This window comes from Pristis pectinata, chromosome 3, assembly GCF_009764475.1.
Source record: "Pristis pectinata isolate sPriPec2 chromosome 3, sPriPec2.1.pri, whole genome shotgun sequence".
Lineage (NCBI taxonomy): Eukaryota > Metazoa > Chordata > Chondrichthyes > Rhinopristiformes > Pristidae > Pristis > Pristis pectinata.
Genome location: NC_067407.1, coordinates 18,980,023 through 18,994,791, shown reverse-complemented (window position 1 = coordinate 18,994,791; position 14,769 = coordinate 18,980,023). Strand labels below are relative to the sequence as shown.

Below are 14,769 nucleotides of genomic sequence, written 5' to 3'. Positions count from 1 at the left end.
ATCTCTTTCCATTTAAAAATTATGTAGCCTTTTTACTTTTTTCCACGAAAGAGAATAACCTCACATTTTTCCATAATATATTTCATACACCACATCCTTGGCCATTTAATTAACCTATTCATATCTTTATTGGCAACTTCGTGTCTTTTTCAGGTTCTCCTGTTTCCTGTTGTTTTTTTTTCTTTGACTCAAAAGTTACACTTATTGTATTTTTTTTAACAGCCAGCCATTGCTTGCTTACCATTATACCTTCGAATGCAGTCTCCTCAGTACCATAGTCAACCCAAGCTTCATGATTTTGTAGTTTGCTTTATTCAGATTTAAGGTCTTGGTTTCATAGAGAGTCGCAGAGAGATGCAGCATGGAAACAGACCCTTTGCCCCACTAAGTCCACGCTGACCACCAAATTCTGATTTTTACACTAATCCTACTTTAATCCACTTTATCCTCCCACTTTCCCATCAACAGCCCATAGATTCTACACACTAGGGGAATTCACTGGGTTAAAGAAATAAAGGACTGCAGATGCTGGAATCTAGATGAAAAACATGATGATGCTGGAGGATCTCAGCAGGCCAGGCAGCATCCGTGGAGAAAAGCAGGTGGTCAATGTTTCGGGTCAGGACCCTTCTTCAGGACAGGGTTACTGGAGCTGTGAGACAGGAGCTCTACCAGCTGCATCCCATGTTCAATTTCAATCTATTTATAAAATGTTATCATATAATGATCACTGTTGCCTTAAGGCCCCTTAACTGCCAATGATAAATTAACCCTTTCTCATTAAACAATAGTAACTTCTTCTAGATATTTCTTTATTAGTCACACGTACATTGAAACCCACAGTGAAACGCGTCTTTTTGCATGACTGAGAATGTGCTGGGGGCAGCCCGCAAGTGTCGTCACTCTTCTGGCGCCAACATAGCATGCCCACAGCTCCGAACCTGTACATCTTTGAAATGTGGGAGGAAACCGGAGCATCTGGAGGAAACCCACACAGACACATGAAAACAACATACAAACTCCTTACAGACAGCGACGGGAATTGAACCCGGGTCACTGGCATTGTAATAGCATTACGCTAACTGTTACACTACCGTACCACCTTTTGCCTGGTATGGGATTGTTCACAAAAGAATATTGCTTTATAAATCTACTTACTCTAATCTGAATTCCATTGTTCAGATAAGTCCTTACTTTAATGTCAGTTACATTAGCTTGTGACAAGATTTGAGAGTTAATGTTTCTCCTGCTCATAACATTGCATCGACTGTAGACGATTTAGACAAATCTATCAAACTAGTCAATTCCATTCCATACAGTTTAACATTAAAAAGCATGGCTGTATTATAGGACTGATTTGGCTTCGAGATAATGTCATATACATTCTTCAACAAGCTCATGTTTATAGACTATGCTTTGCAGAAAGATATAAAAAAGACTGTTTCTTTACTGCTGAGTTAACAATTGAAGAACCTTCCCTGTTCTGCTAGTCTGCAGCCTGGTTATCCAATCAGTCAGCGGGGCAATAAAAAAAAATAAAGGCAATGACCCTTAAGACTTTTAGATGTAATTGATTTATCGTTCTTTATTATTGCCTGGTTGACTCACCCAACCAATAATTTGCTTTCAGCTTCAGACAAACAGAGGCTCTCCATTGCAGCAAACCAGGATAGGAAAGAAAACTGATAAGCAGAGGATACTTAAATTCAAGGCACAAAGAACTACCAAAGAGATGATCTTTCTGCTAGCTTCTTCACCTGTCATTTAATTCTGACAGAGTAGTTGCCCATCTTTGGCCAACTATTTTGGAAGGCAATTGAATTGCTAACACAATATATAGATACAATATGTAGCCATTTACTGACAACATTCTGTCCAGGGAAACAGAAGAACTCTTTCACAAAACCAGTCTATGGACATGCATTCAAGCCATTGCTGTTGGCTTTGTAAAATGCACGAATCAAGCTAAAGATTAACATTTAGGAACATATATTACCATTCAATTGCCAGTTAAAGTTTACCCACTGAATTTATAAATGATCAAGGGCAGTTAGCGACAAAACCTCAAAGAGAATTATCTCACGACTTGGTATGTCCTGCACTATTGTGAAACATGGAGGACAGTTAAGATGATGCAGAGTACATTTTTAATATAAAAATGAGGCTGGTAAATGGCAGTAAAACAAGAGTCTGCCTCCGGAGGAGACAATGGAAGTGAAATTCCACAGGAGTTCTAATTATTTTTTATAACTTTGGTGTAATGCAAAAACCTTATAAAATAACATCAGAAGAGCTTCCACGAAAATTCAGCCATAATTTCATAACTGTATAAAAAAACTCTATAAAAGACTTGATAGAGGTGTATAAGATTAGAGGCATAGACAGAGTGGACAGCCAGCACCTTTTTCCCAGGGCGGTAATGGCCAATACCAGAGGACATCCGTTTAAGGTGAGTGGAGGAAAGTTTTGGGCAGATGTCAGAGGTAGGTTTTTTTACACAGACACTGGTGGACGCCTGGAATGCACTGCTGGGGGTGGTGGTAGGGGCTGATACAATAGGGACATTTAAGAGACTCTCTGATAGGCAAATGGACGTAAGGAAAATGGAGGGTTATGGGCTCTGTAGGAGGGAAGGGTTACATTGATCATGGAGTAGGTTTATATAGTCAGCACAACATCGTGAGCAGAAGGGCCCTTACTTTGCTGTACTGTTCTATGTTCTATAAAAAAAGTCTTGAGAGGTAGGCTTTTCTGGTCAAGTATGGTGACCATGCTCATAAAGGAGTCTGGATAATTTTCAGCCATAAGAAAGAAACTGTTCTGTTATTTCTTAAGGATGTGAATTTATTTTGGTTTGACTTTTCTATATTTGCTTTGCCCAAGAGATCCAATAGCCCAACATGCAATAACTGGAAATTTAGTATGGTTCTATGGATTTAGTTTTGAAATATAATTAATCCATTTCCAGTCAAATTTGCCAAATGAACAGAATTCTGATACACATAATTCTGATCAATAAATATACCAGGATGAGATTCTGTACGAGACTAACTGAACTTCCCAGATTTTCAATTGTTGCTTCTCTGTTAATTACTGAGATTGAAATATTTTACCTTTAAAGTCATGGGCACATGGTTTCTTGGTCTTCTTCAGGGTTCCAAGAGTTACTTCCAAATCATGTACCTTGATTCGAGCAATCTTCAACTCCTGCCGCAAATCATTTATTTCCTTAATTAAAGCAACATTTTCCTGAGAAATGGAAAAAACTTGGTTTAGAAATTGGTTCCTAACTAAAAGCAGAGTGAATACCACAAGTGGTTACAATACTGTGTGTCTGTAAAGGCAAGGAAACATTTATAACGTCATGAAAAATGAGCACAACAGTTCAGCAATAACAAGTTTAAGTTTAAAATGGGAGCATAACTTTCCCACAGTAATTCCTGATTAGGTCATTTGGGGCCATATTATAGATGAGCAATAATGTTAAACAGTCATGTCATTTAAAATTATTTTTCATCTTTTTAACATCACATGAGTTACTTTTTTTTAAAAAAATCGACCTGAAGATTCTAATGTCAACATCATTATAGAACTACTTGCATTCATGTAGCACATTTAACTACCCCAATGTGCTTCATTGAGAATTATCAGGTGCAAACGAGATGCAAAGATAGAGAAGGAGATATTAAGGAATGATCAGAAAGAACTGGGTTTTAGGAAGGGCTAGATAAAGGTAGAGATGCAGGTTGATTTAGGAAGAGAATTGCAGATCCCAGATCAAACATGGCCAAGATATGTGGACCAATGGTGAGGTAGTATGGTGGAGATTATGCAAAAGAATTTGTAGGATTGAAGATGCTTAAAGAGACAGAAAGAGTAAGGCAATGAAAACATTTTAATAGCAGAATGAAAATTTTGACTTTGAGGCATTATGGAGCAAAGTCAGTCATAACCAGGATAAAGACTGAAGTGGGATTTGGTTCAGGATATAGTAGATGCCATAGGTTTTCAGATGACTGAATCTTTCCAAAAGAGGAAACTTGGGATCCTTGTCAAGGATGCATGGGAATCATCAAGCTGGGTGCACAAACGTGTGGTTTCAGCTGTAGATGTTATGATGGAAAGGGATGATTTACAAGGAAAGCATTCATTGTAATAAAACATTGATGAGGTCAATTGTTGAACTTGTAGGCAAACTAGCTAAGCCTGAGACAATAGCTGGAGACATAACAGGGGGCTTGTTGGAATGATAGCTTCTGTGGCTCACTTATCACCAGATGCTGCAGTGTGAAAGAGGCAGTGGATGGAGGATCTGAGGTGGGGTGGGGATGGATAGCAGAGGATATTTATGCCAGTTGCTTGTTGATTTTGAGACTTAAAGATATCCAAATTTAAAGTATTTGCTGATGTACAACACTGTTAGCATGCTGTCTACTTCACCCATATATTTTCCATTTTTGATGCTTGAAATCATGCTTGAGGAAGGTGCTGCTTCAATTCAACTGCCACACCCACTTCTCCACTTTCCAAACTGCCAGGTGACCGAGGGGGAGCATGTTTCACCCTGGCAGCTGGGCTGACCATGTCACAATTAGGGCTTCAAACTGAAATGGATCAGGTTCCTGAAAATACCTCCTTCAAGTGACCGTCTGATGCTGAAAGCTTTTTTTGCTCACATGTAATTTCCTAGACAATGTGCACTAGAGGGTGATTGTACAGCCTATAATAGATTCTAACTAATCTTCCAACAATTAATTCAAGTGGATGATTGCTCAGATAGCTCCAGAACACTTTCCATGACATTTTCCTTGGTGCTTCTCCAGGTGATTATTTGATGTCCAGCACAAAAGACGAAAATTTGTTCATTGTGAAGGACCTTAAAATTAATTCAAACACACATTAGTGTGTGCAATTCATGTGAGGGCTGCTGATCTAGTTATATGGTATTGTTCAATGAACACTTCAACATAATGATGTTGAATTTTCCATGGGAAAATTAATAACAAGATGAACATTACCAAAATGCTAAGCTTAAGCCATTCTGAATCAAAAAACTGCTGATGGAGTTCACATGATGTAAAATGTATGGTCTAATGGAAATAACTAAGGAATCAGACATGTCCAAAAGAACTTATTAAACTGTTAATTAAAAGTATTAACTATTTATTTCTACAATGGTGCAATATTTTGTTGCTCAGGCTTGAATTTCTTACCTGCATGATACGGACATTGTCAGCGCGATGAATTTCCGCATCTTTCAGTAGTTTTTTCTGAAGTGTTGCAATGCTTTTTTCCAGGTGGTTTCTTTGTCGTCCAAACTCTCGCTGAATATCTGAATCAATAGCTGCAATATCAAACTAACAAGTAGAAAATAATTAAACCTGATAAACCAATTCATTTGAACCATTACATTGAAAATAAGATTTCTTCAAGTGATTAACTAGAGTTAAAAATCCTGGAACATTAATGATAGGAAGGGACAAAAGAAAAGTACCTTGCAAGATAACTAGTTTTTAATCATACAGTCTTGAACTTCATTTAATTTTATCCCTTCCTATACTTTTATCAGTTTAACTGCGTGTTTGACTTAATTTTTATTTGCATAGCAATTAATACAATAAAATTATTTTTTAGGTTATATTACATTTTAATAATTACTGACAACGTTTTAAAAATAGATCTTATAAGCTCTGGGATCTTCATTCTCGGAATTAAGTACTTTATGTGTATTTTAAAGATCAGCCTGGTGGTCAAAGCAAAGAATCATGGAAGCATCGTTCCTTTTAAATAAGTCCTGATGTATATGCAGTAATGTTACTGATGTGATTCAAACTTCTACAAAACCTATGTTCTCCAAATGTACACACTTCTTTAGACTTAAACGAGTCTCTGATCCTTCCATATCCAACATGACTTTGCCTGAACATTCGACAAGTTTACAGATATTTTGTTTGATGTTATATTAATATGTTATAAATAGTAAAAATTGGATTTAATCAGAACTGATTGTTACGGACTCAGTGAAAGTCCCTTTAAGATAGAGAGTCTGTGTGTTTGTGTGTGTGGGGCGTGCTTACGTCAATAGAAGATAAAGGACGTAATGACGTTGTTGGAGAAGTCAGAAGAAGAAGAAGAAGGAGAGAGAGAGAGAGAGAGAAGGGAGAGAGACACCAGCCTGCTTGTTTTCTCTATCGATGGATGAGAAACAATAACTGTGTTTGCCACTGAAATCCATGTATGGAAGTTGGAAGTAATCCGGTGGAGTTCACTTTGTTGCTGACCTGTAGAGGGAAACAGGTATTTGTGTGTGGACGACCACGATTCGGATGCTTTTCGGGGTGAGGAAGTCACTACCGAGTAAACACTGGAGTGTCGTTTGGGTTCCATCGTGGAACATTTGGATTTCGTATGTACTCTCTCTCTGTTTTTCTACATCTACGTCTTATCTTCAGACAACAGTGGTTGTTGAAGAAGCCCTTGCTCATGTTTCACCTTATGACTTGCGGAACTGAACTTTAAGAACCATTCCGGAACTTGGAGTTTGGGGCTTTGTCACACACACACACGACAAGTTTAGTTTTGGGGTTAACGTTCGAGGTTTAACATTTTTGAATTCTAACATACTAACATTTTTACTTTTATTTTACGTATTATCATAAATAGTGAATAATAAAATAGTTTTTAACACTGAATCATGTTCAGTGTGTTTCTTTTGTTGCTGGTTCGTGACATGATGTCAACAAACTTTCCCTTGGAGCAGAGAAGATTGAGATAATCTAATCAAACTTTTTATAATTGTTTGATATGATGAACTGAGGTTGTTCCCTCTTTCAGGAAGGATGTGGAAGCTTTGGAGAGGGTGTAGGAGAGGTTCACCAGGATGTTGCCTGGACTGGAGGTTATTGGCTATAAGGAGACGTTGGACAAACTTGGAGTGCTTGCTCTGTAGTATTGAAGGCTGAGACCTGATAGAAGTATATAAAATGAAAAAAGGCATAGCTAGGGTAGATAATGAGTTTTATTCCCAGGATGGAAATGTCAAATACAAGAGGGCATAGGTTTAAGTTGATAGGGGAAAGTTTAAAGGAGATGTGCAAGTCAAGTTTTCTTTACAGAGAGTTGAAGGTGCCTGAAATAGATTGCCAGGGGAGATGGGAGAAGCACACATGATAGCAATGTTTTAGAGGCATTTAGAAAGACACATGAACAGGCAGCGAATAGAGGGATACAGACCATGTGCAGGCATATGAGATTAGTCAAGGGCATATTCCTGTGCTCTACTGTTCTATGAACATAGAACAACATAGAACAGTACAGCACAGTACAGGCCCTTCAGCCCAAGATGTTGTGCCAACCTATATAAACCTTATCCCCATTCAATCTATCCCCCTCGTGACTTCACCTCCCATAACCCTCTATTTTTCTTTCATCCATGTGCCTATCTAATAGTCTCTTAAATGACCCTGTAGTATCAGCCCCTACCACCACACCCGGCAGTGCATTCCAGGCACCTACCACTCTCCGTGTAAAAAACTTACCTCTCACATCTCCCCAGAACTTTGCTCTACGCACCTTAAACAGCTGACATCTTGTGTTGGCTGTTGCCACTTTGGGGAAAAGATGCTGGCTGTCCACTCTGTCTATGCCTCTCATAATCTTATATACCTCTATCAAGTCTCCTCTCATCCTCCGTCACTCCAAAGAGAAAAGCCCTAGCTCGCTCAACCTATCCTCATAAGACATGCTCTCCAATCCAGGCAGCATCCTGGTAAATCTCCTCTGCACCCTCTCTAAAGCTTCCACATCCTTCCTATAATGTGGTGAACAGAATTGAACACAATATTCCAAGTGTGGTCTAGCCAGAGTCTTAAAGAGCTGCAACATTACCTCTTGGTTCTTGAACTCAATCCCCTGGCTAATGAAGGCCAGCACACCATATGCCTTCCTAACTGCCCTATCCACTTGTGTGGCAACTTTGAGGGATCTAGGTACTTGGACCAGAAGATCTCTCTGTTCCTCCACACTGCTAAGAATCCTGCCATTAACTATTTACTATGTCTTCAAGTTTGTTTTTCCAAAGTGTATCACTTCACTCTTCTCCAGATTGAACTCCACCTGCCACTTCTCTGCCCAGCTCTGCATCCTGTCTAAATCCCGTTGTAAACTATGACTATCTTCACTATCTACTATACTACCAACCTTTGTGTGATCTGCAAACTTATCAACCCATCCTTCCACTTCCTCATCCAAATCATTTATAAAAATCACAAAGAACAGGGGTTCCAGAATAGATCCCTGTGAAACACCACTATTCACCGACCTCCAGGTCGAATACTCCCCTTCTACAACCACCCTCTGCTTTCTGTGGGCAAGCCAATTCCAAATCCACACAGCCAATTTTCCATGGATCCCATCCTTCATAACTTTCTGAATGAGCCTACTGTGGGGAACTTTGTCAAACGCCTTGCCAAAATCCACATATACTATAATTCCCAGGATTATCCTTTTTACCTTTCTTGAAAAATGGAATAACATTTGCCATCCTCCAATCCTCTGGTCCCACTCCTGTGGCCAGGGAGGACTCAAAGATCATCGTTAATGCTCCAGCAATCTCTTCCCTCACTTCCCATAGTAACCTGGGGTATATCCTGTCCGATCCCAGGCACACATCTATCCTAATGCTCTTTAGTAGCTCCGACACTGCTTCTTTCTTAACCTCAACATGCTCCAACACATTTGCCTGTTCTACACTAACTTCACATTTGTCTAAGTCTCTCTCCCTGGTGAACACTGAAGCAAAATATTCATTTAGGACCTCCCCTACCTCCTTCGCCTCCAGACACGTTTCCCCCCTTATCCCTGAGCAGTCCTACCCTCAGCCTAGTTATCCTCTTGTCCCTCACATACGTGTAGAGCACCTTATAGGGTTTTCCTTAACCCTACTTGCCTTCTCATGTCCCCTTCTAGCTCTCCTAAGCCCCTTCTTAAGCTCCTTCCTGGCCACCTTATAACTCTCAAGAGCCCTGTCTGATTTTTGCTTCCCAAACCTTAAATATGCCTTTTTCTTTCTCTTGACTAAACCTTCCACCTCTCTTGTTAACCATGGTTCCTCCACCCTACCATCCTTACCTTGTCTCGGTGGGACAAACCTATCTAGAACCCCATGTAAATGGTCCTGAAACAACCTCCACATTTCTGCGGTGCATTTATCAGAGAATATCATGTTCCTAGTTTATGCTCCCAAGTTCTTGCCTAATAACATCATAATTTTCCCTCCATTTAATTATTTTCCCAATATGTCTGCTCCTACCTTTGTCCATGGCTATGTTAAAGGTCAGGGAGTTGTGGTCACTATCCCTGAAATGTTTGCTCACTGAGAGCTCTTTCACCTGACCAGGTTCATTGCCTAGTACCAGATCCAGCATGGCCTTTCCTCTAGTCGGCCTGTCTACACACTGTGTCAGGAATCCTTCCTGTACACATCGAACTAATTCTGCCCCATCTAAACCTTTTGCACTAAGGAGATGCCAATCAATATTAGGGAAGTTGAAGTCACCCATGATAACAACCCTGTTATTTTTGCACCTTTCCAAAATCTGCCTACTTACCTGTCCCAATGGCTATTTGGGGGCCTATAGAATACTCCCAATAGAGTGATCGTCCCCTTCCTGTTTCTGAGTTCCACCCACGCTGACTCAATAGACGGTCCTTCTATAATGCCCTCCCTTCCTACAGCTGTGTATTATCCCTGATTAGCATCGTAATTCCATGTACTGATCCACACTCTAAGTTCATCACCCTTATTCTCAACACTTCTCACATTAAGATAAACACATTTCAACCCATCTAACAGATTGCATTTATGCCCAGTCCCCTGCCTATCCTTCCTCACCTTCTCTGTACACATTGCATCTATTTCTACACTAACTGGTCCATCTTCTAATCTAACACTCCGGTTCCCATCCCCCTGCCAACCTAGTTTAAACCCTCCCCAACAGGTCTAGCAAACCTGCCCGCAAGGACATTGGTCCCTCTCCAGTTCAGGTGTAACCCGTCCCTGTTGTACAGGTCATACTTACCCCAAAAGAGTTCCCAACGATCCACAAATCTGAACCCCTGCCCCCTGCACCAACTCTTTAGCCACTCATTAGTCTGCCATATCATCCTATTCTTATCCCATGTTCTATGTGCAAATATGAATGCAGTGGCAAAGCATCATCAGTTTAAACAAGTTCTTAGATTTTATCTGGAGAGAGGAGAAAGGAAGTTTCTGCACAGAGAGTGTAATCAGGATATGGAGTACCTTGGCCAAGGGAGTAGTTGAAGCACAATATGCTATGAGGAAACAGCAATGACATTAGAATAGTTTTTGATTATTCCAGCAACGAGTCAGCACAGACAGAGTCAGGTTATATATGAAAAGATACTTGTTGATATAAGTTTCTGGTCCTTGCACATTATCTTCCAATTTGCGGAAAGTGGCAGATGATCATATGTAGGACCAGAACAGCAAAAGCTGGACGCTACCAGCTACATCAAGGGGAGGCACTCCTGTTGACAGGCAAGTCTCAGGGAACAGCTTTCAGTAGGATTTTGGATTTGGAAATGGAATTGGTTTGTTATTGTCACACGTACTGAGGTACAGTGAAAAACTTGTCTTGCATACCATTAATACAAATCATTACACAGTGCATTAAGGTAGTACAAGGTAAAACACTAACAAAATGCAGAATAAAGTGTAACAGCTACAGAAAAAAATGCAGTGCAGGTAGACAATAAAATGCAAGGTCATAATGAGGTAGATTGTGAGGTCTTCTGTGAGGGAAATTGAGGGAGATCGGGGGTGCAATAATATTCTTTGTGCTACCTAGTGGAGAAGTTCCAGTCCTCTTGGTTCAACTTTGCCACCCATGCATTCAACAGCTTGGTCTAAGTAAAAGAGTGTTTGAAGGTTAAAACCTCAAACCAGGCACAATTCTTAAAGTCTACTGGGCAGCAGTGATCCCTGCTTTCTAATATACTTCTAAGATGTGGACTACCTAAACAAGTACCTCAAAGCATTGAAACAAGCTGTCTCTGCCTAATCTCTCAAATCCACTGGCAGGATAAACAAAACAACATTGGACTCCTCTCCCAGGACAATGCTCCCAGCATTGAGGTTATAATTATGCTAAGTCAGTTCCGATGGGCTGGCCATGTCATTAACATGCCTGACAAACAGCTCCAAACTCCATCATTAAGATTACCAGAAGGGCAGAGGAAGTGATTCGGAGATGTTCTCAAAGCCTCTTTCCCAGGAACTAAGCAATGCTGGGCTTCCTAAAAGTGCAGGCAGTCATCAGCTGCACTCATGCCCATTAAAAACACGGGCAGTTTTAGGAACAGGAAACCTTTCCACTTCCTCAAAGTGAAGGTCATTGTAAATAGTAGGAAGAATTCCCTGATGATGAATGTGATGTTTCCAGCAGATGACTCCTTCAGTCTGAGGGAATTCCCACTGCCAGACATTCTCAGCATCTGACATTACTGTGAGGGAGGGGTCCTGGGGAACAAGGGCTCCCATGACTCTGCATAATTCACAAAAGGCTACTGCAAATAATTAGGAAAGCTAACAGATGTTAGTGCCATTTGCTAGGGGGATCGAATACAAAATGCATAATTATTAAATATTTTACATAGATACTTGATAAACAAGGGGGTGGAAGGTTACTGTGGAGCCAGCAACAAGCAGTTGAAGCTACAATCAGATCAACCATGATCTTATTAAATGGAAGAGCAGGCTTGGGACCATGTGGCCTAACCCTGCTCCTAATGTTCATACATTCTCTCCTCCCCTCTACCTTTCACTCCCATGGTAGCTCACACCACTGTGCTCTTCGTTACATCAGCCAAGCAAGAGCCAATGAAGCACCCAGATAGCAGTGGAAAACACTATAGGTCTCATCAAGAGGAAAGTCTGTTGCTGCGTTTGTCCAGAGCACCTTGCAGGACAAACCAAACAGATGTAGAGACTTCATCCTCATGTGCTGCATAATATTGAAAAGTGAAGACAGCAGGGGGTGTCAGAGCAAGAGTAGACCTAGAGCCTGAGGTCTATGAAGCACTTGGTATGGTGGTTCTAGAGAATCAGGATGGAATTGCTGAGAATGTGACAAAGAATTGCTTGCAGGTAACTGCTCCAGGACTTAGTGTAAACTAGATGGGCCAAAAGGCCTACTTCTGTGCCATAAGAAAATACAAAGAATTAACATGAAAGTGAAACGACAACAAATAAACGGAAAGAAATAGGTTTAACAAATTTCAAAGCTTTGTCTATTTCCAATGTGACAACCTGTGTGCTTTTTATGTAGTTAACAGGAGAAATAAGCCTCACAATGGACACAGTTCTGTGTGATAAATTGCTGTCTCACTTCGATAGCTGTACGATCCAATTGCACAGAGTAGAGAAGATACAACTTTCACTGTGATGCACACTGTAAATTTTTCAATTATATAAATGGCCTTACCACATCTGTCTGGGGTACATATTTCTCATACAGTTGCTGCACACTTTCTTTAAGTTTTTTTGGATCTTGAATAAACCCCACACAGTTGTATACATCAGTCTTAAAACGTTTAACAACAGATTCTACTCTATGCACCTGAAAGTGAAAGAATGGGAAACCTTTAGAAATGAATATCACAAAGATGGAGAAAAGGAAAATTTTAAAAAGAACAAAATCAGCTATTTAAAAGTTTTATGGTTATAAATTGATTTACCGCTTATTTGGTGCAAACCCCATATTTTACAGATAACACAAACCATCAAATTGGGGTTCACCAAGAAGTCATGAATTGGGTGGGACATGCTTACTTTAAGGACCTATTTTTGTGGAGCCCACCCCTCCTTTAAGAAGTATTAAAATTTCACCTGTGCAATTAATCGGACGTTGTTTGCACGTGGACTCAATGTCTGCAATGGAGATGAGAAAAATCCATAGGGAAACCGGGGAAAGGTGTAAAAGCAGATGAGTCTCTGGTCACCTCCCTGATACATGAATTGGGCATTTTGTACCCTGTGCAGTGGACAGCAGCAACACTGGGGCCTCAGATTGCAGCATTCATAACCTCAAAATATCAATGCACAGATGCTTCAATCTGGCAATCAGGGCCGGCAGCAATGGGGTTTTTAAAACATTAAAATTACTGTGGGATGAATTTACAACATATATAAAACATGCCCAGTGGAGACACTTTAAATCACACATTATCCACTAATTTCAATGTGATTTCCTCCTTGTGTTACTGAGAGTTAAAAATAATCCAATTTCCGTCAGTACATGGTCAATGGCTCCAGTCACCTTATTACATATGCAAATTACAGCAAGGAAATGACACATTTATTCAGGTGAATCATAAGAATTTTGCATTAGTAGGCACAATAACTTCAAAATATGTGCAAACAATTTTTTCTAAGCATTGGTTTTCTCAGGAATTAATCCAATTTTTGAGTATGATGCAAGTCTCTCTTCTCTCTCTGTCTTCTATCTGTTTACATCTCTATTTGCTATGTGAACATGGATAGCAAGGAGCAGATTTCGCTCTGATATATGAAAGAACAAGAGCACTGGAGTTCAATCTATTCACATTGATTACTTTGAATATCTTCCATCATTACCTAATATATTTTTCATTCCATTCCACTTCTAACAACATAGATGTCTACAAATATAAGGTTTAGTAACTCACATTGCACAGAACTTTGTACTTTATGTGAATTATATTTTACAGTAAAAATTACTTGTTAAAGTATGTTTGATAAAATAAAGGATTATTTCCTCTGTCTTCATTGAGCATTAATATCTTATTGTTTAATTTAACCATTTGCCTTCAAAAAGATGAGAAAGATATGAAAGAAAGGTGTGCCTTGCATTTGTGTGAAACTTATCATGATCACAAGATATCCAAGAAAGCTTTACAATTAATTAGGTACTTTTTGAAGCAGAATCATATTGCCATGTAAGAAATATGGCAGCCAATTTATGAACAGGATTATTTTAGGTATTAGTTGAGAGATAAATATTGGCCAACATATCAGAGAGAATGGTCTTGCTGTTCTTCAAAATAGTGCCACAGGATCATTTATGTCCACTTGAAATGGAAAATAGATCCTCTGTTTAATTCCTCCTGCTAAAATGGCACCTCCAACAGTGGAGGACTTCATTGGTATGACATTGAACTGTGGTATGGAAAATGCTGAATAAGCTTCTGGAGTAGGATTTCAATCATCAATGATTTCACTCAGGCAAGAGCACTTCACTAATTCATGGCCATCCGCTTCTAGGTTCTGATGCTGGTGTTTGTGCTGGTAAGGACTGCAGGGGAGATAGTTATAGACAATGAACATTAAACAGTTAAGGTACATATCAGTATGATCTAACAGAATGGCAGAACAAGGCTGAGGGCTGGAATGGCCGACTCTTGTTCCTATTGTGGTGATGCTATTGGTGCAAGGTCTGCTGAGGTTAGTTTTCCTTAAAACTTGCTTGGATTGGAATTAAAACAGTGACTTTGACACAATGAACTCAACAAAAGTAGCTGGTATGAGCAATTAAAACTTCATTTTATCTACTATCCTTTCAAATAATATTCTTTTGTGTAAAAACCATCAATATCAGAACAACATAGTTTATTTTAAATTTGAAATAGTTAATGCTTTTTATAGCCTAAGTAATTCTTGTATGCAGTTGGAGGATAACGCATCAAAATGTTTATGGAAAAGTCATTTTG

General features: G+C 39.5%; 1 protein-coding gene across 1 annotated transcript in view; it reads right to left on the bottom strand.

Moving 5' to 3' along the window:
• Positions 1-14,769, bottom strand: part of cfap57 (cilia and flagella associated protein 57) — a 54,599-nt gene that overhangs the window by 2,921 nt on the left and 36,909 nt on the right. The window contains exons 19-21 of the mRNA XM_052011106.1: positions 12,507-12,641; positions 5,214-5,357; positions 3,114-3,249 (exon numbers count right to left, since the gene is read on the bottom strand). Of these exons, the coding sequence (XP_051867066.1) occupies positions 3,114-3,249; positions 5,214-5,357; positions 12,507-12,641 (415 nt within the window). The remainder of the gene's footprint in view (positions 1-3,113; positions 3,250-5,213; positions 5,358-12,506; positions 12,642-14,769) is intronic.